Source organism: Manis javanica, chromosome 11, assembly GCF_040802235.1.
Source record: "Manis javanica isolate MJ-LG chromosome 11, MJ_LKY, whole genome shotgun sequence".
Taxonomy (NCBI): Eukaryota; Metazoa; Chordata; class Mammalia; order Pholidota; family Manidae; genus Manis; species Manis javanica.
In genome coordinates this window covers 114830234-114856039 of record NC_133166.1, presented here as the reverse complement: position 1 = coordinate 114856039, position 25806 = coordinate 114830234, and the positions used below count along the sequence as shown (strand labels likewise).

Here is a 25806-nt window from a genome sequence, read left to right as displayed (position 1 = left end):
GAGCCTGCGGAGACCCTGCGCCACAGGCCCCAGCTAAGCCATACCTGGACCCTTGACTCACAAAAACTATGAAATCATACATAGTATTGCTTTAAGCCACGACGTTTTCGGATAATTTGTTATGCAGCAATAGATAATTAATAGTCTCTAACACTCAAGGGTAGGTATTTACTGTATTATGCCCTGGGGACACAGAGATGAAAAAGACATTGTCCTAGCCTTCAAGGGATATCCAGTGTGGTGCAGAAAGGCATATGTGTGTGATCGCTGCTGCTGTGTGTATGGTGTGAGCTGGAGGGTGGGCTGCCTCCCCAACCCCAGCAGGCTTCCAGGGGAGACAACACGGTGCAGCATCTAGAAAGGTAAGCGTTTGCCAGGTGACAAAGACAGGGAGGCAGTGGGGAGGGAAGGAAGAGAACACATGTTTTCCCCCTGTCCCTCATGGATTTGGGGAATTATTGTAAGATTACATGCTTGGCAAGAGGGTATTTGGCAGTTATATGCTTGATGCAGGAGCCAGTGATTCACCCCGATGAAGTCTGTGAATCAGCAGATTCTTCCCAGAGCAGACTTTGGAGAGAGTAGGGATTTGAGATGACTATGTCGGGTGAGGCACCGAAGATTGTGTAATGGCTTTGTTGCTTTTTAACCAGGGTCAGGGGTGGAATACAGAGGCCTGGGTGTAGATTATAGTCCATCTTTGGGATAGGCTGGGGCAGCGGCTCAGGGTCCCTGTTCTCCCTTCTCGTCACACTGGCCCTGCCTTAGCTCCTCTGGCTGGACGCTGAGCCTGGCAGATATTAAGAGACCTTTCACCCAGGGAAGGCCTAAACACTCTAAGAAAGAGGAAAGAGCAAGACCAGGCCTGGGGAGAAGTCTGGGGTGAGGCAAGAGTGGCAGCCAGCACTTCTCTGTGCCCAGAGAGGGGCGCTCTGTGCAGCAGCTCAGCAGAAGTATGGGCCCTAAAGCCTGGCTGACCAGAGCAGGAGCCCACCTCTGCCACCTACTGGACGTGCTTCATCCCTCCAAGCCTCAGTTTCCCGATCTATAAAATAGAGAGAACACTGACCCTCACAGGACTATCATGAGATGTAAATGAAATACATGGAGGGATTAGCTGCAGAACCAGTAAAAATGCTCAGAAAATAGTGGTTAAAACAAAAAGGACTGTGAACCACTTATGCAAGATCCCATGCAGCCCTCAAATTCTACAATTCTGAGGAACTGCTGGCCCAGGTGAAGTATCTTTCTCTGTCTTGGAAGAAAGGGCTGCTGCTGGGAGCCTGTCTTTTAGAGGCATCCACTTCCATGATTTTGTTTGCTTTGCCCAGCAACCCATTTTACAGATGACAAGATTGACTGAGAACGGAAGGGATTTGCCCAAGATAACAAATACCACCAAATCACTTTTACTGAGCGCCCACTCTGCACCAGGCCCTGTGCTTGGCACAGCATTATCATCTTTAATCCTCAGAACAATTACTGGAGTTATTTGTCCCATTACAGATGAGGAAACCCGGGGGAGAGCATGCCGGAGGTCACGCAGCTGCAGTGATAGAGCCGAGGTTCACCCAGAGGCAGTTGGCCCTCAGATAGCCCTATTCCGTGCTGCAAGATTAGGAGCAGAGCTAGACCTGGAAAAACTCCAAGTCTCCCAACTCTTAGCTTAGAGCTTTCCTGTTTCTTTGTTCTTCCTTTTTCTAAACTTCCAATTGTAGTAAAATACACATAAACATAAAATTCATTATCTTAGCCATTTGTATGTACAATTCAGTAGTGTTACATACATCCACACTGGTAGGCTACCAATCTCTAGAACTTTTTCATCTTGCAAAACTGAAGCTCTCTAGCCATTAAACAACTTGCTGTTCTCCCTAGCAACCACCAGGCTACTTTCTGTCTCTGAATTTGACTATCCTAGGTTGGAGCTGTTCTGTTTCTTAAAAGCCCATCATTGTTTTGATGTTGAGCCATCTGTTCTCTGTGTTGGTGGAATGGATTTGGACAGCCAGGGCTGCAGGAGTTCAGGGGAGACCAAGCTCTTCATGGGTGGGTGGTCAGAGAAGGGTCCCTAGAGGAGGAGGAGGAAGGAGAGAGGCCCACACCCTAGAATGTGGAGAGGGAGTAGTGAGGGTGACTCAGGGATGCTTGGCCCCTGTGGCATGCCCTTTGGTTTATGATGGCCACCTCAACAGCACCAACCTTTGCCCTGAAGTGAGCTCCCGTCAGATAGCTGGAGGAGCCAGGCCATCTCAGAGGCCAGTGGCTTGATGAGGGACTGGGGCAGTCAGGTGCCTTCAGCCTCCAGAACCATGGGGACTGGGCTACGCAGCCAGTCCTTGCGAGGACCACGGCCTTCCTATGGCAAGCTCCAGGAGCCCTGGGAGAAGCCCTCGGAGAGACGACTGTGCCGGGCACTAAGCCTCAGACAGGGGCGAGAGAAGTCCAGGTCCTCAGACAGAGGCCCAGAAGGGCTGGACACCCCCCATCAGGAGCAGATGCCAGGGGACTTGGGGGACACGGAGCAGCTGATCCAAGCTCAGCAAGGAGGCAACCGGCGATGGCTGAAGCAGTATCAGCAGGTCTGGCTGAGGGCTGACTGGTGGAGGAGAACTATGGGGGAAGGTGGGGACTCCAGGGAGAGAGACCAAGAGGTAAAAGCATAAGGGGCAAGGACCAGGACAACAGAGCTGTCTGGAGATGAGGCTGGACAGGGAGGTATGCAAGAACCATATTTCAGAGGGTTCTGAAGGCGTCTGGGATCTATCCCATAGGTACTGGGGAGTCATGGAGGGTTTTAGAGCAAGTGGGTGATAAGGTCAGAGCTGTTTTAAGATGATTTATCTGGCAGTGTGTTGAGTGGTTAGATTTTGCTGGAAGCAAGGAGATCAGCTAGTACAGCTTCCCAGGGTTACAACTTGCCTTCCTCTCCCCCAGGAAAGGGGGTATCAGGAGCCCCTTGGTGGGAACTGCTGGCTCCTGGTCCCTCCCTCCTTCCTTTTAGAGGAAGGATCGCCAGGGACTGGTGCATCGTTTCTTGGGTCTACCGCCACCTCGTGGCTATAGGTGGAACAACACCTGAAGCCCACAACTCAGCCCTGGGCCCCTGGGCGCTGATCTCTCCCTTCCTATCTTCCAGCAGGTAAGGAGAAGGTGGGAGAACTTTGTCTCCAGCTTCCCCATTGTGACCCTAAGCCGGCCAGCCTCCCCGGAGCTCCCTCTGGCCACCACCAGATAAGGGCTGGAAGCGACGGTGGCCCCTGCTGCACCCAGATGAGACAGCCATGTCCACTGACCTATCCCCTGGGGCATCTTCTGGACTGTGGATGGTGCGGCCTCCTTTACATGGACTGTTCCTGCCTTCTTTACCTGGTCTGCTGAGGCCCCTGCCACCAGCTCATTCAAGGGCCCTGTGATTGTTCCGGGGCTCTGACCCTCCAACTCCACACTAGCTCACAGCACCAGCCCCAAGGGGACCGTGAAAAGAGGGGACCTCAGCTCTTTCTCCTAGTGGATTCTGCCCTGTGGGCATAGGGATACCCCTGGATGGTGACATGTATGAGGGTCTAGAAACATGCCCAGAAGGGGGCGTGTCGACCGACTTGTCACCCCTGGCCCAACACAAGACCAGGCAGTAGCTTCCAGGACAGAACTCCGTGAAGCCAGGCCCATGCTGAGAGATGGGCGCAGTGGCTGGCCGCGGGCCATGCCCCACCCACCCTTCTCACCAGCCGCCTGTGCTGGGCAGGGCATGGGTGTCCCTCACAGATGGTGAGCTCCCTCCCGGGCAAGGACCCTGCATGGCAGTCCTCAGTGCTAGCACTCTGTGGCTGTATATATATAAGGCCCGGCCCATATACTGTGGCTTCCAGCCTCACAGTATCCCAGTGACGAAAGCAGGGGAAGTCTTCTCTCCCCATGTGACAGAAGGGGAAACTGAGGCCTGGGGGATGGGATTATTGTCTTTGGCATCTCCCGCCCCACTCCCACCCAGTTCGCAACACTGGGGTTGAACACAGAAATAAAGATTGCTGAGCTGAAGAACACAGTTGGCCTAGTGAGTAACTTGCTTCCAGGCCTATCACAGCCCCCAGCTGGGCCCAAGCTTCCCAGAACAGTGGGGCACGGGCATCAGGGGCAGATCTCCAGGAGGCTGGGTCTTTCCTGCCACTTCTCTCTTGACCTCAGTCCCCAGGAATTTCCATCTTGCCCTTTGCTGACACCAGCCAGCTCCGGAGGACCTGACTCTCACCAGTGCCTGGCCTGTGTGCTCACTCTCAGGAGACAGGGCCCACTCTGAGGCACAGAAAGGGCAAGGGGTTCACCCAGGGCCACACAGAGGGGAGGGTCTGAGCCCAAAGAGCCTGAGCTCTGCAGGAGACATCTGTGCTTGGTGTGGGGTCCCTGGGGCTCTTCCAGCTCAAGCAGATCTGAGGTCAAAGGTGAGGGAGCAGCAGCAGGCATCCTGGTGCAGGGTATGTTCTGGGGGTGGGAGTAAATGAGAGTCCCATGGATAGAGGGCAGGTTGCCTACTTCCCTAGAGCCCAGAACCCTGGCAGGGCCATTGCAGAACAAGAGGACTTCTGGGAAAAGTTTGTCCCACACAGCTACTGTCAGAGACTGGCATGCCTGTCTTGGAACCTGGACTGTGGGAGCTGACCAGAAGCTTCCAGTCTGATTAGTCACAACTTTAAATGCTCAGCCCACCTGTGCGGTAGCCCCTGGGGTAGTCTGGGACACCAGGGTACACAGTGTGAGTGCACCACTCTGACAAACCCTCTTGAATGTCCAGAGAGGGAAACTGAGGCCCAGAATGGGGCAGGAGAATTACCCTGCCCTCTCCAAGTTTCTGGTCCCTGAGGAAAGCATGCATTGATGACACTGAATGGGTCACGATAGGCTTGTGGCTGTAATGAGCAACCCCCACACCAGTGGCTTAGCATAATGAAGGCCTATTTTGCCGTCATATCACAGTCAGAATGGCGGCAGAGGACCCTGCTTTAGTGTCACTGCCATCCCCCGGCCTTGGAGCCACCATGGGTGCTCTGTGTGGGGCTGGCCTGTGAGGGAGGAGGTCCCTGCCCGGCACAGAGTAAGAACTCAATAGGTTGTTGTTGGGTAAACAAAGTACCAGCCCAAGCAGTTGGTCACCCAGTGACTTGTTGGCTGAGCTGGCCCTGCAGCTCACAGGTCTGGGGGCCCCTCCCAGGCAGACAATTCTGCCTCAGCCTCATCAACAACCCCATCAGCAGGGAGCACATCTCCCGGGCCCTTGACAGAGACCTTCACCAGAACACGCACATGCTCTGATGGTGTTTTCCAAGGTGTAGCAACCATCCCACGCACAGTGCACGCCCTCTTGCGCTGTGCTGCTGCCACACACCCAAAAGAGACATATTCTGTTTTCCCTCCCCTTGAATCTGGGTGGGCCCTGTGACCTGCTCTGACCAATAGAATATAGTAGAAATAATGTTCTAGGACTCTGGGGCCTAGGCCTTAAGAGACTTTGCAGCTTCTGTTTCCACCCTCTTAGAAGCCAGCTGCCATGTAAAGGTGTCCAGGTGATCCTGCTCGTGGGTTGAAAGGTGGCCTCTAAACAGATATGTCCATGTTCTAATCCCCCAGAACCTGTAGAATTTTACCTGATTTGGAAAAAAGATCTTTGCTGATATAATTAAATTAAGGATTTTGAGATGAGGAAATAATCTTGGATTATTGACTGGGTGGGGGCTACCCTAAATCCAATGAGAGGTATCCTTATAAAAGAGACACACAAAAGAAAGGACCCAGAGATTGGAGGGATGTGGCCACAAGCTCAGGAAGCCTAGGACTACTGACAGCCACCAGTAGCTGGAAGAGGCAGGAAGGTTCTCCCCTGGAACCTCCAGCAAGAGCACAGCCCTGTTTGCACTTCGATTTCAGACTTTTGGCCTCCAGAACCGTGAGAGAATAAATTTCTATTGTTTTAAGACATGGAGTTAGGGAAATTGTTACAGCAGGAAATTAACAGTGTGTTTATGTGATTCTACCTGGCAGAGACCAGCTGGGTGTTCACCAAATCTTGACATCCCAGCTAGAAAACATTTCCCAGCCTTCCTTGCAGTCCAGTGTGGCTGTGCGGCCAAGCTGTCACCATCAGAACGTGAGCAGAAGCGGCACGCACACTCCTCCACACCTTGCCCTAAAACCTCCCTGCCCAGCCTTCTGTGCTCCCCTCCTCCACCACAGGCTCGCTCTTTCCACGCAACCACTGCTGTCGAGGAGCTCACAGTCCTGCTGGAGAGGGAGGCAGGCAGCTGGTTGGCTGCTCTGCTCCAAAGCAAAGTGGAGTGAGTGCTTACTGGGGTGGCTCAACCAGGCCAATTAAGCAGGAGGCCTGATTCCTGAGCCAGGGCTGCTCTGGGTGTGTTTGGGCGTCTTCCCCAACTTCCTGTGGACTGCAGCCCTTCAATGGGAGGAGACTGCAAGCAGGTGGAATAAAATATCTTGTAAGGGAAATGGGACCACTCAGTGGCACTAATAAGGACAGCACCCAAGTGAGTGGGCACACTGCGTCCCCAGGCATCTCTCAGAGCCTAGACAGCCAGCTTGCCTGGGAGAGCCCTCAGAGCCCATTGCTCTGGCTCATTTTACAAATGAGGAAACTAAGGCTCCCACAGCCACCCAGAGGCAAAGCTGGGGCCTTCACCCAGAGCTCCTGCCTCCCAGCCCAGAACTCTGCCCACATAGGGTGCCCACAGCCCCTCGTGGCATCAAACTCAGTGTGTCCAGGCAGTCAGCAGGGCCAGGGCAGGCCCAGGCCTGGGTGTCAAACTTGGGGCCCACGTCCCTGCCCTGAACTGTCTTACAGGGTGGCCTTGGGCAAGTCACTTAACCTCTCTATGTGTCTTGGTTTCCTTATCTGTTCAGTAAGAGTAGTAACTGTCCCTCTTCCCAGGGTCCTTGCATTGCCCAAGTTTGCACACATGAAACACTTGGGGAAGTTAGCCGTCAATTCACAGTATCCAGCTCCAGAACTTTCTACCTGCATGACCCCCCTGAGCGTCAGCGACCTCCTCTGGGGAACGAGGGCACTAATAATAGCACCTGGCTTAAGGCGTCTTGGGGATGAAATGGGCTAAGGCACACATGTGCTGTGCCCAGGGCCAGCCCGCAGATGGGCCAGCTCAGTGAGAACCTCGGAGGGCCTGGCACTCAGAGCCCCGTGTCCTCAGCTCACCTTGGCCCGCTGGGCCTTGGCAGGGCTCTGGGCCACAGGATCCAAGAGAGCAGGCCCAGCCGCAGACCAGACTGCCACCCTGGGGCCTCCCGTTAGTGCGGGGCGGGAATGGGCGGACCCACCTGCACTGCGGCTGTCCCTGAACCCTCCTTGCCCCCTGCCCTCTCCCAAGCCTTGTGTTTCTTCTCTGAGCCCCGGGCAAAAGCAGCCAATTCAACCAACAGTTAGCTCACTCAGAGCCCTGCTCGGGGGAGAGTTTAGAAAGGATGACACAACCAGCCCTGCCAAGTCCCCCATAGTGACAGCCTCAGAAAGGAGCCAGCACCCCAGGAGCTGGCACAGGGAGCAGATGTGCCAGAGAGGGGCCCAATGAGCTCGTTGGGGGTGGGCATCAGGGAGGGCTTCCTGAGCACTCACAGCAGAGCAGAGGGTGGCTCACCCCAACAGAGGAGCTGGCAAGGGCATGCCAGGCAGAAGGAACAGCACATGCAAAGGCATGGTGATGAGAAGCAGCTGGAATGGGCAGAGATCCAGGTGCAGATCTTTTCTGAGGGGGGAGAAGTGGGAGGGAATGGAGGTGGCAAGGACAGACAGGTAGACAAGGACAGGGCTCAAAGGACCCGGGCTGGCACTCTACCTGAGGAGCCCCGGGGGCCATCACAGGGTTTTCAATGCAGGGGACAGGGGTAGCAGAGAAATATCCCCGGGGACCTCTCCCGCATGGAGGATGCGGAGACCCACTGGGAAGTATACAGATAGACTGTGTTCCCGTTTTTGAGACGAGAGTCAAGGCCAAGGGGGATGGGCAGGCCTGAGTGGGTAGTGCAGTGATTTGGGCCTGGGCCAAGTGCTCTGTACTCCGCCCCCGGCTCACCTGTCAGGCCCGCCCGCCGTGTCCTTGGGGCAGCTCCACATTCTGTCTCCTTTCTTCCATCCAGTTCACATCGCCCCACCCAGCAGCTCCCAGAGGGTGGGGTACTCAGCCCTTCCCTTCCCAGGAAAGGCTTTAACCCTGACAGCGGGGGTGGACAGGTTAGTAGGGATGGGTGCCGAGGAAGCTGGCAGAGGCCAGGGCCCCTGCTCCTGCCCCTGCGGCAGGGGGGAGTAGGATTCACCTCGTGTTGAACGTCCCTCCCAAGCTGTCCCCAGCCTCTCCCTACTCCGGTTCTCCCTCCCGCCCTGGAGCCAAGCATCCCACCTCTCCACCTTTGCTTGAGAGCTGCTGCCTCCACAGAACAGCAGACAATTGCTAGTTAGTGTGCTTGCAGTAAATGTCCAGACCAGAGTCAGCTGGCAGGATGGAACCCTCCGCTGTTCCTAATGTCCATCACTCCACCTTCTCATAGCAGAACGGGCCCCAGGGACTGGTGAGGAGGTTAAGTGAGCCGGAGTCGGCCCCGTGGGCTCCCTGCGGCCAGCAGAGTCCCTGGCAGAGGACACTCCCTGGCTAGACTTCTGAGTCACTCTGCAATGGAGACTCCGCTTCTGGAGCGGCGGCTGAGGCCGCCTGATCCCAGCCAGCAATCCTGGACCTTCAGGGACATGGAGTGGAGACTGGTTGGTCTGTTCAACAGGCTCAATTACCCATTCACTCACTGGTTGTCCTTTCCCTTCTCCCGGTTTTACCTTTTTTATCTGGAAAATGAAAGGATTGGATGGTCTTTAAGGTACAGCTCTCTTTGTTTCAATTAACAGAAAACCCAAACTAGTTTGAGGGAGAAGGAAATGTATTGACACACCTAACTGAAAAGTCCAGACACGGGCATGTCTTCAGGTACATGATCAGGGGCTCAGAGCCGTCCCTAGGGTCTGTGTCCTCTCCCTCTCCTTTCTCTCTCTCGCTCGCTCGCTCTGTCAGACCCTTTCTCTCCTCATGGTCTCCACCTGGAGCTGCAGCAGTTCCCAGTGCTTTACCCTGAAGCCCACAGGGAGAGCGTGCCTGTGTCCACATGCTCATCTCTGGACCAGTCACTGTGACAAGCAGCACAAGGCTCCCAGTGGACAGGTCTGAGTTGGCTTCTCTGGAATCACCTGGGGGCGGAACAGCTTCCCAACTAAATGTAAATGCATTACAGGGAACAGTAAGTTGCCCAAGGTCACATAGCTCCCCCAACACCCCCCAGTTCCAGACTCCTCCATCCAGCTGCCCACACCTCAATGTCTACTAGGGATCCCAGCCTCGACATGTCCCAAACTGTCCTCCTGGCCTTCCGATCCAGCCTGAAACTCCAAAGTGGGGACCAGAAACCTCAGTGGTCAGTGTTCTCCAGGGAAACAGAACCGAAGAGATTTATTATAAAACTTGGTTCATGCAGTTATGGAACCTGAGAAGTTAGCAGCTGGCAAACTGGAGACTCAGGAATGCTGATGGTGTAAGCTTCAGTCCAGGTCTGAGTCCAAGTCCAAAGGCTGGAAGAAACCCATGTCCCAGCTTGAACACAGTTGGGCAGAGAGAGAAAATTCTCACTTACCCTGCCTTTTTGTTCTCTTCAGGCCTTTGACTGATTGGATGAGGCCCACCCATAGTGGGGAGGGCAATCTGCTTTACTGGGTCTACCAGTTCAAATGCTAATCCTATCCAGAAACAGCCTCACAGACACACCTAGAATCATTGAAGCAAATACTTAGGCCCCACCATGGCCCAGTCAAATTGACACATAAAATTAAACACTATAGTCAGTGGCTCACCCCCCACTCTCCAAATCCCACTTCCATCATGTCGGCACCACCTTTAAAATGCATACAAATTCTAAGCACTTCCCCCTCCTCTTGGCAACACAGCCCTGGGCTAAGCCACTATCCCCTCTCACTAGGACCATCTCCATGGCCTTCTAACCAGTGGCCCCTATGCTATCTACTTTCCAAGTACACATCCAGGGGCATGCCTCTAAAACTTAAGTTAGATCTGGGCACTCTTCTGCTCAAAACTCAGAAATGGCCTCCCTGTTCATATGCAGTGAATCCCATGGCTTACATGGTCCAGCTCCATCTGGCCGTCTCTCCAACCTCATCAGGAGGCTTCTCCCCCTTACTCCCTAGGCTCCAGTCACACTGGCCTCCTTGTTGTTCCTTGAACATATCAACACACCATCCCACCTCAGGGCCTTTGCACTTGCCATTCCCTCTACCTGAAATGGTTTCCTGCAATACCTGCCTCACTTCCTTGCAATCTTTGCTTAGTCATTGCCTCATCACAGAGGCCTTCCCTGAACTTTCTATCTAAAACAGTTCTTCCAGCCCATCCTTCTCTACCCTTTACCCACTTATTCTGGCTAACATATCCTGCCCACTTTATTCTGGCCAATATATTTTCTTATTTTCTCCCCCACCAGAATGGCAACTCTATGAGGCAAGAACTTGATATATTTAGTGTCCGCTGTAATCCCCAATACCCAATGCATAATTAATAATTGCTGATAATCTTGGGGATGATTTTTTGCATTTGACACCAAAAGCAGAGGAAACAAAAGCAAAATAAACAAGTGGGACTACGTCAAACTAAAAAGCTTCTACATACCAAAGGAAACCATCAACAAAATGAAAAAGCAACCTATGGAATGGGAGAAAAAACATTTGCAGATCGTACATCCATATCAAATCATACATCTAATAAGGGGTTAATATCCAAAATGTATAAAGAACTCATGCTACTCAGCTGCAAAAAAACAAACAATACCTTTAAAAAATGGGCAGGGGATCTGAATAGATATTTTCTCAAAGAAGATATACAAATGACCAATAGGTACATGAAAAGGTGTTGGACATGACTAACCATCTGGGGAATGCAAATCAAAACCACAGTGAGATATCACCTCATACCTGTCAGAATGGCTAGTATCATAAAGAGAAGAAAAATAAAGAAGCATTGATGAAGATGTGGAGAAAAGGGAATTCTTATTTCACTGCTGGTGGGAATGTAAATTGGCATAGCCACCATGGAATGTAGTATGGAGGTTCCTCAAGAAATTTAAAATAAAACTACCATATGATCCAGCATTTCCACTTCTGTGCATTTATACAAAGAAAATGAAAACACTAACTCAAAAAGACATCTGCACCCCTGTGTTCAGTGCAGCATTATTTACAAGAACCAAGATGTGGAAACAAGCTTAGTGTCTTTCAGTGGATGAATGGAGAAAAAAAGGTGGTGCTACATATACACAAGAGAATAATATTCAGCCATAAAAAAGGAAGAAAATACTGTCACTTGTGACAATATAGATGGACCTTTAGGGCATTTTGCTGTGAAATAAGTCAGGCAGAGAAAGACAAATACCATATGATCTCACTACTTACATGTGGAATCTAAAAAACGAACCCATAGATACAGAGAACAGATTAACAGGCTGGTGGTTGCCAGACAGAAGTGGGAAGTGGGTAAAATAGGCAAAGGTGAGCAAAAGGCACAAACTTCCACTTATAAAATAAGTAAGTCCTTATTACATACCTAGGGGACTGTAGTTAATTATACTGTATAGTATATTTGAAAGTCCCTAAGAGAGTAAAATTTCTTATCACAGGAAAAAAAATTGTAACACTTTATGGTGATGAATGATAACCAGACTTATTGTGGCGATCATTTTGCAATATAAACATATATCAAATCGTTATGTTGTACACCTGAAACTAACATAATGTTATATGTCAATTATATCTCAATTAAAAGAAGAATATAATTGATGAATAAATGACTCATTAAATGAGGTGTTGGCCTCCAAATGGAAGGTGGGAGGCTAACTTGGGTCAGATAGGGGAACTCGAAAATTTGGAGTTCACTCCCTAAACTTTTGAATTTACTGGAATATGTCTGCCCTGACCTTGATTCTTAAATGAGCATCATTCATTCATTCAGCAAACACGCACCAACTTCTGTTCTGGGTGGGGCCCTGGGGCCCTGAGTAATTGTGGATAAAAGTGAAAGTTCCTGTGGCTAAGATTCTCACCTGGCCCAGGTTGGCTAGCTCACTACACATGTGTGGGCAATATATTGTTATTGACTCTATATAAAGAGCTCTGCCCAGTGCTCTGGGCGGTACGGTAGCATGGCTGCAAGGCTGCAGGAGAGCAGAGACGAGACTGGAGTGGTGGCAGCACCGAGGACAGAGACTGAGACGGCTGTGGGAGCAGAGAGGCCCAGAGGCAGAGACCAGCTTGCTGCCTGCAGACTCGCTCTGAGTGGACAGGATTCTAGTGATTGACCTGCCACCGTGGAAATAAAGTTGGGTATAAACCCTTTCACCCCAAGAACATTCTAGTGTCATTTTTTTGGTCTCATTGACTCCATAGTGAATTTGTCCATGGCTGAAACCCATTGGCAAGATATCAATTAAGCCCTAGTCTCATGCTCATTAAACAAAACTGTATAAGAAAGTAAATAAGTACATATAATACTAGGTGATCAGCTGTGAACAGTATTTACAGAGTCAAAGTAATGTAACAAATGAATGTTTAACAAAAATCATGGTGTCATTTTATTGGGAGGGTGGGGGAAGGAGGTATTTGCGGGGTGATAAAGGGGAGCTAAGTACTCATCTTCCATATAGGAAGTCAACAGATGACACCTACATTTGAAAACCAAGAAATTGCAAATGAATTATGAAATAAATGAAAGCATATTATCTAGAAACACCAACTAGGGCTGCCCTGAGGTTGGGGTATAGGCGAAGAACGACTACTTTTCTTCCTAAGTTTAAACTATCTGATTTTTTATACTAAGTACATATATTGCTATGATCTTTTAAAAAAGAAATGAAAAAATTAATTTCACATAGATTTATAATTTATGAGACTATAACCTCATGGATGCAAGAATTAGCTATCTGGGAAATAAAGGTTTTAAAGGTTATTTCAAAAAGTAACACATGATAATTGGCCAAATGAGGATATAATCAAAATATTAGGTAATAAATGGGATCACTGTTACATTTCCTGAATTTGATGGTGTGACACAGTAAGAATATTTGGTTTCTGTCCCTGGTCCCTGGCACAGAGCTCCTAGATCCCTTGGAATTTCCTAATCAGTGGGATCTTGGAGCAACCTTTCAACCCTACCTAAGTTGATAATAAGCTCCTTTCAATCCTACCTGAGTTTATGCTAACATGGTGACGTTGGGAGGGTAGGGGCTGGTTGCCCAGAGGAACCAACCGGTAGAGAGTTTGTGCTTTCAACCTGACCCCCAACCTCTAGGGAGGGGAATGGGGCTGGTGGTTGAGTTCAATCACAAAAGGCCAATTATTTAATCAACTACCCCTACGTAATGGGGCCTCCATAAAAAGCCTAAACAATGGGGTTCAGGGAACTTCTGGATTGGTGAACACATTGGGATGCAAGGAGGGCAGAGCTCCTGGAGAGGGCGTGGAGGCTCTGCAGCCCTTCCACGTACTTGGCCCTGTGTTTCTCTTCCATTTGGATGCTTATCTGTATCCTTTATTATATCCTTTATAAAAAACTGGCAAACCTAAGTGGAGAAAGACAAGTACCAAATGATTTCCCTCATTTGTGGAGTATAACAACGAAGAAAAACTGAAGGAACAAAACAGCAGCAGACTCACAGACTCCAAGAAGGGACTAGTGGTTACCGAAGGGGAGGGGAGGGAGAGGAGAGGGAGAAGGGGATTGTTGGGTATTATGATTGGCACAGATGGTGTATGTGGGGTCACGGGGAAGACAGTGTAGCACAGAGAAGACAATTAGCAACTCTGTGGCATCTTACTACACTGATGGACAGTGACTGCAATGGGGTGTGGAGGGGACTCAATAATATGGGTGAATGTAGTAACCACAATGTTTTTCATGTGAAACCTTCACAAGAGTGTATATCAATGATACCTTAATAAATATTAAAAATTAAAAAAATGTTTTAAAAATTGGCAAACGAAGTGTTTCCCTGAGTTCTACAAGCCGTCCTTGCAAATTATCAAACTTGAGGACAGGGTCTGGAAACCCCCAATTTATAGCTGGCTGGTTAGAAGCACTGGTGACAACCTGTGACACAATTGGTGTCTGAAATGATGTCCTGGGGAACTGAGGCCTCAACCTGTGGGGTCTGCATTAACTCCAGGTAGTTAGTATCAGAACTGAATTGCAGGACACCTAGTTGGTATCTGGAGGGTTAGAGAATTGTTTAATGTGAGGGGAAAACCCACGCATTTCCTGTCAGAAGTGCTGTGAAAACAAAAACTGTTTTTCTTTTAGATGGTTTTGAGAGTTCTTAGGAGATACATGCTGAAGTACTTAGGGGTGAAGGGTCATGATGTTTGCAAGCCACTTTCAAATAATTTAGAAATACATACATATATGGATATGTAAATATAAATATATATATATATATGTAAAAGAGTGTCAATGATAAAGCAAATGTAGAAAAATGATAAATCAAGGAGAAGGGCATGTGAGAATTCATTGTACTAACCTCGCAACATCCCATAGGCTTGAAATGTTTTCAAATTAAGAATTTTTAAAACAAAGCAATATGATAACATCACAAAGGGAGAGGCAATCAAACCGTAAGTGCCTCCTGACGGGAGAGACAGTTCTACCTATGAAATATTCTTGCCAAAAAAAGTCAGGCCTGCATTTAATTAAGCTTCTGGACCCAACTCCCAAGTTATAAGGCCTCTGGGGACAGAGAAACATGGAAAACTACACTACAGGGCTGCAAACAGTGAAATCCAAATTATGATGAGCTGTGCAAGACAAACAGCCAAGCTTTTCCTCAACAAACAAATTGCAAAGGAAAAAAGAGAGATGGAGGGGAAAACTCAAGGGTAAAAGAAATCTAACACGTTAACCAGTCACAGTGTATTAACCTTATTCAGATACTAATTCAAACTATTTTTTAATAAAATATTTATGAAGCATCTGGAACTTTGAACAGTGACCAGATATTTAACAATATAGAACTGTTCCTCTTTTATGGGTGAAAATGGTATTAAAATTATATTAAGGAAAGACTCTTTTAGATTAATCTTACTTTTTGTGGGTGGAATGATACAACATCTGGGATTTGCCTTAAAGGTGAGGGAAATGGACAGGAATGTACAGGAAGCAAGATCAGGCCTGAGCCGCTAACTGCTGAAGCCGGGTGATGGAGACTGCCTAATTTTGTATATGTTTAAAAGTCTCCATCATCGAGTGTTCTTCAAAAGCAATCCTCTTTGTAAGTGGTGACTATGTGGAGATGGCTAACACACCCCAGCAGCTCTGTACCCTGATTCACTGCCCTGGATCTGAGATTGGGGGTCCGGGTGCTGGTGACAGCCCCGTGAGACGACTCACAAGGGGGTTCTGTCTGATGATGAAGACGCTATTGTCCAAGATGACTGTGAAGACTTTGTTCACAATTGCTTCATAAAATGTGAAGCGTGGAAAATTCACCCCAGCCTGCGTGTGGCTGTTAGCCACACTGCCAGTGCTACTGTTGATGAAAATGACAGTGATGTCCCCTTCCCACCCCCACCTCGTGGTGTGCCTTTCCCCTCCACCATACAGCAGAGGGCACATGCTGGTTCAGTGAGGACTCAGGACCTGCAACCTGATACCACAAGGAGCAGAAGCCTGGTGGGATGTTTGGAGCTCCAGCCAGCCCCAGCTGAGGCAGGAAGGAACACTTATCTCTGTATATTTGGAAATCTGTGGGTGGTGTTTATTTGCTGGGAAGTCTGGGTCCCTTCGCCCAGGGGAGCTAGAAGCCACAGTGGCCAAAGGCGTGGGGCTGAGGCCAGGGCAGCAGTGTGAGAAACAGCTACTGATTCACTGGGGTCATAACATGGCCTGGCAGAGCTACCAGCTTGCAGGGAAGGCTCAAGCATCCCTTCTCTGGGCCTCGTTTTGTGCATCCAAACAACTGTGTCTAGAGTTGGGTATGAATCATGACCTGGCCACTTGCAGACTCTGGTATGGCTAACCGTGGGAAGTTGTCTCATCTGTGACACGGAGACAATAAGGGGACCAACATGATGGGCTGTCCCCAGGAGTCGGCGAGGTGAGTGGGAAGCCCTTAGCCAGGGGCGAGGTGCTTCAGGAGTCTCGCTACCTCGCAGCTGCTGGTGCCACCGCTGCTGCCCCTTAGATGAAGGGCCTTCCAGCTCTAAGACGATCATGTCAAACTTCCACATGAAAAGCCACCGTAAACACCATTAACAGATAAGAAGTGGGTAAATAAAAGAAATTTGATGGAGAAACCAGCAAAATGCTACCTCCGTCAGGTGATCAAGGTCAGTATCACCAGTGATAAGTGATAGGATGAAAATGGCACTTTATCTCTATGATCTTCTCCCCAAAACCCATCACCCCTGTCTACTCATGAGAAAACAGAGAAATCCGAATTGAGGGACATTCTACAGAATACATAATGGTCAGACTACTTACCAGTCTCCCTCAAAACCGCCAAGGTCATAAAATAACAAGGAAAGTCTTAGAAACTCACAACTAAGAGGAGCATAAGTCACGGAGACTAAATACAACGTGGCGTCCTGGGTGGGGTCCTGGGACAGAAAAAAGGGCCTGAGGCTACGTACTAAGGAAATTGGAAAAAGTCTGGACTTGAACTAACAGTACTGTGTAAATATTGGTCAATTAAGCATGACAGTTGTACTGTCCTAATGTAAGGTGTTAATAATAGAGGAAACTGAGTGTGGGTGCATAAGCGAACTCTCTGTTCTACCTCCGCAAATCTTCTGCAAACCTAAAACTATTCTAAATGAAAGAGTGTATTAAAAAAGAAAAAAAACAAGAAACAGTCCAGGAGAAAATATTTGCAATATATAAAACCAGGAAATGATTTGTAGCCAGAATACATAAGAACTCCTATAAATGGGAAAAAAAGGAAACTGACACATCACAGGAGAGGAGCTAACAGGTCAAACTCAAATGAAGAGCTGCCTGACCACCCTGTTACCAAAGAAATGCAAATTAAAACAACAATAAACCATCATCACCTCACCTACCAAACTGATGGTGCCCAGTATTGGTGAGGGTGTAGGGAACTAGGTAGTGTTGGCAGTAGTCTTAAGATGGTGCAGTCTTTGCAGGAGGCAATTTGGCTGTAACTTAAAATAAAAATGCACAGTGTGCTCATTGCATATTATCTGTAATAACAAAAATTAGAAACAACTTGGGTCTATCAGCAGGAGACTATGATGCGTCCATACAACAGAATACTCTGCGACAGAGGAAAAGCATGGAGCGGACAAACAGCGCAGCGAACACCGCTAAAGCTGCCTAGCACTCATCACTAGGCTCTCCCTAGTGCTAGGCTCTCCCTATATGCAATTTCACAACTCTGTGAGTTAGTTATTATTGTTATCCCCATTTTACAGATGAGAAAATTGAGTCTTAGCGAGGCTATCTACTTTTCCCAAGGTTGCACACTTAGTAAATAACGATGGGGGTTTGAACCCAGGCTCTAAACGGTAAAAAGCCATCGCAAACTTTGTACGTAGACACAGAAATCCATGTGCATATATTTCTCTGCAAATGCTTAAGCAAACACCTGATAAATGTGCTTACCTTTACAGGGCACAGTGGGGCTGGGAGCCTGGGGCTTTCACTTGATCTGTGTAGAAGAGTATTATTTTGATTCTGCAGATGTTTTTGTTTTTCCTCTCGTTTTTCCTCTTCCCTCCGGCCCACACCCACACCCACACCCACCACACGCACTGGCCACTGGGAGGGCAGGTACAGGGAGACAAAGAAGTCACTGCTCAGCTTCCAGCTCCAGATCAGACTTTTTCAAAGCCCACAACAGAAACATAGCCTTTGAGAACAAGCTTTCTTCCCATAGGGGCTTTCTACTCTGGGGCTTTCTGAGGGAGAAGAGGTTGTTGAGAAATGAAGGGCTTCAAGCCTTGCAGAGCTCACAGCAAAGTTTTCCCAGTGGAAAGGAGGTGTGGGAGGAGGTAGGCAGTTTCCTGCTGGGAAAAGAAGCTCTAGGGACCTGAGACATGCTCCAACACCACAGTCCCCCACCTCATCGTAGGAGCCTGGGAGGCCTACAAGCCTCGGGGAGAGCTTCCAAGCCATGCCTGAGGTAAAACGAGACAGGTAAGGGGGCCCGTCTGAGCCCTCCGGCCTCAGGAAGCTGTGCGGGAGCCCCTGCCACCGCTTCTGCACCCCACGTCGAAGGAAGTGCTTCTGAAAGGAAGAGCTTTCCTGAGCTCCCTAAGAATCCTAGCTTGGGCCCCAAAGGCCTGGAGCCTGGAAAGGAGGACACAGTCAGCCTTTGTGTGGCCTGTTAACCCGTTGACAGAGAGAAGCCTGTGCAGGCCCTGGTCAGCAACCGCCAGCACTGGACAGAGGCCGACGCCCAGGAGCTGCCGGGTGAGCCCCCCTCAGGCGGAGGACGTGGAAGGAAGACGCAGGGACTATGTGGCCATTTCCTGGTGCTGGAGCCACACCTCAACCCAGAGTCAGCATCTCCCCTGCAAGAAGAGGAGAAGGGGCAGGGAGAGAAACGGACTTAAGACCCATTAGGGGTTCGTGAAATTCCGTGAATGGACACAACAGAATAGACTCCAAACAGCGGGAATAGAAGAGAAAATTGCAAGAGAAGATAAAACATCAAGTGCATCACATTGTTATTTGATGGAAATTTGCTACATGACTATTAATTAAATGTTGCACTGGGTTTCAAAGTGCAGTGAATTTCCTACTGTTAGCCAGAGTCAGAAAAAGAAGAAAAACTTTCTCAGAGACTGTAAGTGTAATGGAAAGTGCCCAACATTAAATTGGCAATACAGGGATTTGGCTGCCATTGAGCAGGATCATGGGCTAGAGAGCTGAGTTCAGTTATTATGGAGTTAGTTCATTTTTAATACCAGGTTTTGTATTTCAAACCCTAAACTACAGCCATTTGTTTGATGTTTGGTATGGTAAGGATATATATAGCTTCTGTAACTTAAAAAATGTTAATAAATGTATTTCTTAAAGACAGTCATGACTGCAAATAAAAAGCAAAAGGGACTGAAGGCTGAGGTTATCCAGGGCCTTTGGCGGCTCTAGTTTTTAAAAGCCAGATGATTAAGAATCCAAAAAAAAAATTATTCTCTCATTTGGCCTAAAAGTGGCCAGCTCCCTCTCTGTCCCTGCAGATGGTCCTCACCGCACCTGTCAAAGGTGGACCTGTCAAAGGTGACAAGCCTAAGCCCCACATTCAAAGAGCATCTTACCAGGTACTGTGCCCACTCTCTGTGGCCCTATGGGAGGCACCAGGGTGAAGATGATAACAAGAGTCTCTGTCATCATAAAGGGACCGGTGGACCAACACACATGTAAGTGGCCATCGTGATAGGGTCTGGTGGGAGCTCTAATGAGATGAGGTAAGACACACAGAAGGGAACTCTGAACCCAGATGTACGTGATGCAGAAATGGCATGCAGGATGAGGAGGGATCACTGGGGTTCTGAAGGTTGAGTATGAGTTCGGCAAGCAGGGAAAGCATCATCCAGGAGGCTGACAAAGTCCATGACAGGTGTAAATGCTCCCCACCCGGTGGAGGAGGCTATCTGACTCCACCCTCCTCCAGGTCAGGGGTAGTCTGGGTTGAGTAGGGTGCTGCCCAGGGGAATACAAGGCAAGATGAGCCATCACTGAATAGGAAAACCAGAGGTCAGTCCTCAAGGAGAGTGCCACCTGACAGATCCAAGGGGCAGGCATGAGTCTGTGAGTAGGATGCAAGCAAAAGGGGCTGGGAACTAAGAAGGTAGGTGCTATGGACTAGATGGTGTCCCCCCAAATTCATACGTTGAAGCCCTAACCACCAATGTGACTCTATTTAGAGACAGGGCCTTGAGGGAGGTGCTTTAGAGAGTGTGCTCTCCCACTCCACCAGCACAGAGGAAAAGGGCACACAGCGAGAAGGCAAGAAGATGGCCCTCTATGAGCCAGGAAGAGAGCTCGCACCGGAAACCAACCCCGCGGGCACCTCCATCTTGACCTTCTAACCTCCTCAACCAAGAGAAAATCAATTGCTGTTGTTTAAGCCCCGCAGGCCCTGGTGTTTTGTTATGGGAGCCCACGCTGACTGAGATAGTCAGGTTAGGAAGAGCTCAAGGTGGGGCAAGAAGAGAGGTAGGACAGGCTACATAATTTTGAGGGCCCTGTGCAAAATGAAAACACTAGACTCTTTATTCAAAAAGTATTGAGAATTTTAACATGGCAACAGCAGAGCATTAGACCAGGCACAGCGCCCTGTGCCCGTGCACAGGCAGTGCACCTATGAAGCCGGCTTTTATTTTATTTATTTATTTAGTTAGTTAGTTTTTAATAAGTCTCATTGATATACACTCTTATGAAGGTTTCACAAGAAAAACAATGTGGTTATTACATTCACCCTTATTATCGAGTCCCCCCATTCCCCACTGCAGTCACCATCCATCAGTGTAGTAAGATGCCACACAGCCCCTATTTGTCCTCTCCGAGCTACACTGTCTCTGTGAAGCCGGCTTTGAAGAGAGGTTCACGATGGACGCCTGGAACTCATCGAAGGGTCTATCTGTACTGCGTGCTGGGGTCCTTCCCTGGCCTTGGGCAGACAGGCACAGGCACAACCGAATCCCAACAGCAGGCAGAAGGAGTTTAAACGGCGTTGCAAAGGAAGTGCGGATTAATCCACAGGGAGAGTGAGGGTGAGGCATGGGCAGGCGGCAGAGACACCTTTCGGGTGCCGTCAACGTCCCTTACTCCTCCGCTCAGCCGCTGAGCGCCAGCCACGTCTGTACCGCGTGCCTGAACTCCTGGCCACAGCCTGATCACCTGACCCATGTTAACCAATCAGAGCTCTCCCCTGAGAGCATGGCCCGGGTGGGAATTCTAGGAGGCTATGTTAATCAGGAGGTTGTTGGGTGGCGTTCTTTCCAAGGAGGTGGCTGCAGACAAGGAAGGAGGAAGCTGAGCCACCGTGGGGAGCCGGTAGGGCTCGTTCTGGCCTCTCCTTCCCTAGTAATTGTCCTTTATAGACGTCTGGCCGCATTGCTGCCCTGGGGTGCCTCCAAGTGCTGGATCTTTTGGTTAAATCCCTCTCTTTTGCTTCAGCTAAGTTGAGTGGATTTCTGTTATTTGCTAGGAGTTGGAAAAGGCTCCACAGTGGAGAAGGGAAATGAGCTGGGCCCTGAGGATGAGCAAACAATTGGGAGTGGGTGACATGGTGGGGGAGTGGAGCCCTGGTGGGTGGAGGGGTAGGGAGGTGGGTGGAGGGGTAGGGAGGTGCCCCACTGAGTTGCCTTCACTCTCTTCAGCTGTGCTGTTTATATGGAGAGTTCTCAGTTCCAGAGTGGGAGGCAGTAATAAGAGGGAGTGGGAGCACTAAGAATATATTTCTTTATTAAAAGACTGGGTTCAGATCAGAGGGTTTCTCTTCATTTCCAAGGAGTACCTCTCCCCACCCCCGCCATGCTGAGGAAGGACGACTTCCTTTGATTTTTCTCCTCCTTTCAGTCCTTTAACTCATATCTGTTGATTCATCAACTCATTATGTATTAGAATTTGTTGCCCATTTGTTTGGATCCTGCCTCTGCCACGTGGTAGTAGTTGTTCTTGGCCACGTTTCTTTTTTTTTTTTTTGAGTAGAAAATCATTTGATCTATTCCACCAGGTGAAAGTGGAAACCACCGTCAAGAACAACCAAATTGTAGGAGCACTGAATTCTTGAATTCTCTCATCAGATCGCATTTATAATTTGTCAGAAACCACTCTTTCTTTAAAAATAACTTTTTCTCAGCTTTTGTAAGATATAATTGACATATAACATTGTGCAAGTTTAAGGTGTATATGTGTTAATTTAAGACACTTATGTATTGCCAAATAATCCATGGTGTTAGCTAACACCTCCATCATATCACATAATTAACATTTCTTTTTGTGGTGGAACTTTAAGATGTACTCTTATAGCAACTTTCAAGTGTATAATACAATACCGTTAACTACAATGACTATATGTGGTACATTAGAGCCCAGAACTTATTCAGCTATAAATAGAAATTTGTACCACCTGACCAACATCTCCCCATTCCCCTACCCCTAGTCCCTGGCAACCACCACTCTACTCCCTGTTTCTATGAGGTCAGCTATTTTAATTCCACATGTAAGTAAGATACATGGTATTTCTCTTTGTCTGACTTATTTCACTTAGCTTGATACCTTCTAGATCCATCCATGTTGTTTCCTTCTTTTTCGTGGTTGAATAATATTCTGTTGTATCTACCTACCTCTTCTTCCATATCCATTCATCCAATGGACACTTAGGTTGTTTCCATGTCTTGCTGGCTGCATTTCTTAACCTCTCTATATCCAAGTTTCTGGATGTGTAAAGTAGGAGCTGATAAAGAAATCATTGTTGCAGGGGTGTGGGAGGCTTAAGTGAGTCAATACACGTAATACACTGAGAATGCTGACTGGCACTAGAGGCCTTCATAAATGTGGGTTCTTGATTTTTAAATATCTACATAGCACCTGCTATATGCTGGCCCTGAAGGATTGAGAGATGACTAAGAAATGGAATCTACTCTTCAATTAGCCAGCCTTCGGTAAGGACAGGCACAGAAAGAAATACTTCCAGCATAGTATGTGATGTGCCAGAGGGAGAGTCCAGATACTGCGGGAGAGGAAAGTGACTGACATGCTGGAGCAGTTACGGAAGGCTTCAGGGGTGAGGGTTTTGAAGGATGAAGAGGCATTTACTTGGAGAGAAGCAGATAGAGGGCATTACAGGCAAAAGGAATTGCACTGAGCAAAAAAATGCTTGGAGGCAAGAAGGGGCTTGGTGTGTTTGAAGAAGAGTTAATAGGTCATTGTGTGAACTTAAAGTGTATGTCCCAAGGTACAGTGAAGGCTAGATGAAAGGCTGAAGTGATAGGTGAGAAAATATAACGAAAATACCTGGCCTGATTTCTGGTTTACTGAGACATTTAGAGAAAATATTTTTCTGCCTACTAGGCTAGAAAAAGAAAGAGCAGAGTCTTAAGAATTACCCTAAAGGAGAGTCTTCACTCATTCATTCCTCCCCTGTGGAAGCACCCATGCAAATCTATCCCAGGCTCACTAGAGGGGAGGCTATGGCATGATTTCTGGAGCTAGTGACCTTGCTCCAGCTCTGACATGCTGGGCCTTATAGGGTGGGCAGGGCAGGTTAGAGCCAAGAGGGGATCAGTGTCTAGACAGTAAGTGCTGTGATGTAGCTGGAGGTGGGCAGTGCCAAGCCCCACCGACCCATGGTCCGTCTGACCCCTTCCTGGGCTCCGTGCCCAAGCCTGAGCTCATCCTCCTTCATATTGCCAGGATTGTTCAGGCCCTGTGTCAGCTGGCTGCCCAGCACCCTGCTGCTGCCACCTGCTGCCACCTCCAAATGCTTTCTATGGTTGCCCTGCATCTTGCTCATGCTTATGTGGCCCTGACGCCTCCCCCGGGGCCTCCTGGGAGAGGGCATCCTTGGCTGTGGCTCAGAGGCTGGTGCGTGGGTGGGAGAGGCATTCCTGCGGCTCCTTTGCCCTATCTTAACAGAGGCCTGTTAGTGTTGGTGCCCACACATTTTTGATCTCACCCCCTGGAACATGCTAAGCCAAGAGAGTCCAGGCATGGGGAAATAGGGGAAGAATTTGGGGGCCAGGACGGTCTAAGACTTTCCTAAGCCCCAGGTCCTCTTTCTCCTGAAGGCCTCATCCACAACACATCATACAAAATGAGTACACATTTCACAGTAAACAGGATTCTCTATCACACTATGTTGAGGTGTAATTTACTAGTTGACAAACTATTTGTGCATAATCAAATACCAACTTCAACTTTTCTTCTTGTTTTGAAGAAAATGATTTTCTTAGGTGTCAGATGCTGTGGCCCCTTGCAGTGGCTCGGAGGCACTGATCTGTCCTTCAGGAGCTTCCCGCAGAAGCCCCCAACCCCTCAGCCCTCTGGGAGCCTCCCACTCTGAACCCCACAGTGTCCCTGGCACAATCCCACCCTTGTGACATTCTTATCACAGGTGAAGGACCTGTCTCCCAGCCGGCCCGTATACTTGGTGGGCCCTTAGCAAACGTCCCTTGACTTGCTTCCCGTGGAACTGCCCCACTCACAGCAGGGCTGGAGCTGGAGCTTGAGAGAGACTGAATCTGCAGGGCAGGCCTCGCTTCCCCAGGGCTTGGACCCCCCTCATAAGGGTCACAAACACACCCTAGGGGTAGACACCAAGGTGAAGGAGTTCCCCTTGTAATAGGACTTCAAGGAATTACATTTGTTTTTCCTTGTTATTTACTTGTGTTCTGCAGTTTTTCTCTCATGAACATGCCTGACTGTGGTAATGGGGGAAGAGTTTTAGGTTTCGGGAGTGCCATCTCACCCTCCTCCCAGCAAGCCTGTGACGTGGAAAGGATCAAGGGCACCCCTTATGCACATGGCAACCCTGAGGTTCCTAGGTGGGATCCCTAGTGGCAAGAACCTAACTGCAGAAGACAGAGGGAGCCCCGGCTACTCGTTGCCTCAGCAGTGGGACTGACCCTAGGGACAAAACTCAGAGGCTGCGGCCATGGTCAGGGGTTGGGCATGGCACCTAGTAGGGCACAGGCAGGGGTTCCAGGGCAGGAGAAGGCAGGTGAAGCCCAGGACCAGGGAGGGAGGCCCCAGGGCCAGGCAGCCAGCAGGCTGGGTCCTTGGAACTGGAGCCCAGGTGTCAGTGCTGGGTGGCAGGAAGTCCAGATCAGCTTCCGCCCCACCCACCTTCTCCCCCAGCGAAAGGGTTCCTACCAACCATTTAAGCCCTCGAGATAAAGGACCCACAAGCCCTGCTTGGCCCCTACCCACCTCCATAGCCCCATCTTGCCCATTCCCCTCCATGAGTGAATTTCATTCCCTCAACAGGTATTTACTGGGCATCTCCCAGGTGCCTGACATGAAAGGTCAATCAGGTCAGACTCGGCCCTGTTTTTGTGGAGCTTACAAGCCCAGCAAACTGCTTGGAATACCTTCTCCCATCGTCTTCACCTGGCCAGTGCGTGGTCATCTTTTAGGTCTCAGATTAAAGATCACCTCCTCCAGGAAGCCCTCTGGAGTGCCCCTCCTTCAGACTGGATGAGCCACTCTTCCTTGCTGTGGATAAAATGAGAGTTCCTGTGGCCAGGATTCTCACCTGGCCCTAGCTGACTAGCTCACTGCACACCTGTGGGCAATACATGACTGTTGACTCTATAACAAGAGCTCTTCCCAGTGCTCTGGGCGCTACATGGTGGCAGGGCTGCAAGCCTTCAGGAGAGCAGAGCAGAGGCTGGAGTGGTGGCAGCGCCGAGGACAGAGGCCCAGAGGCTGGCTGTGCAGGACGACTGTGTGGACAGAGGGGCCCAGAAGCAGAGACTGGCTTGCTGCATGCAGATTTGCTCTGAGTGAATGAGATTCTAATGACTGACCTGCCAACTGGAAAGAAAGTTGGGTATAACCCTTTCACCCCAAAGAATGTTTTGCTGTCAATTTCTTTGGTCACACTGAATCCATAGCGAACTTGCCCAGGGCTGGAACCCATTGGCAAGACACTTGCTCTCCCACAATACTCCATACTCCCTTGTGACACTGTTTGTAACTTCTTGGTTACAAGTCAGCCTCCTCCATC

At 49.2% G+C, this 25806-nt stretch overlaps 1 protein-coding gene across 2 annotated transcripts; it reads left to right on the top strand.

The window, feature by feature from the left end:
- The first annotated feature begins 1313 nt into the window (after positions 1-1313).
- Positions 1314-3271, top strand: C11H11orf86 (chromosome 11 C11orf86 homolog). 2 transcript variants are annotated; one of them, XM_073217496.1, is made up of 2 exons: positions 1314-2582; positions 3143-3271. In XM_073217496.1, the coding sequence occupies exons 1-2, from the start codon at positions 2271-2273 to the stop codon at positions 3236-3238; spliced, it is 408 nt and encodes a 135-aa protein (XP_073073597.1). In that variant the 5' UTR covers positions 1314-2270; the 3' UTR covers positions 3239-3271. The 2 variants fall into 2 exon arrangements, with proteins under 2 accessions (XP_073073597.1, XP_017536072.3); XM_017680583.3 differs by having other exon boundaries at positions 1324-2582; positions 3140-3271.
- The last annotated feature ends 22535 nt before the right edge of the window (positions 3272-25806 follow it).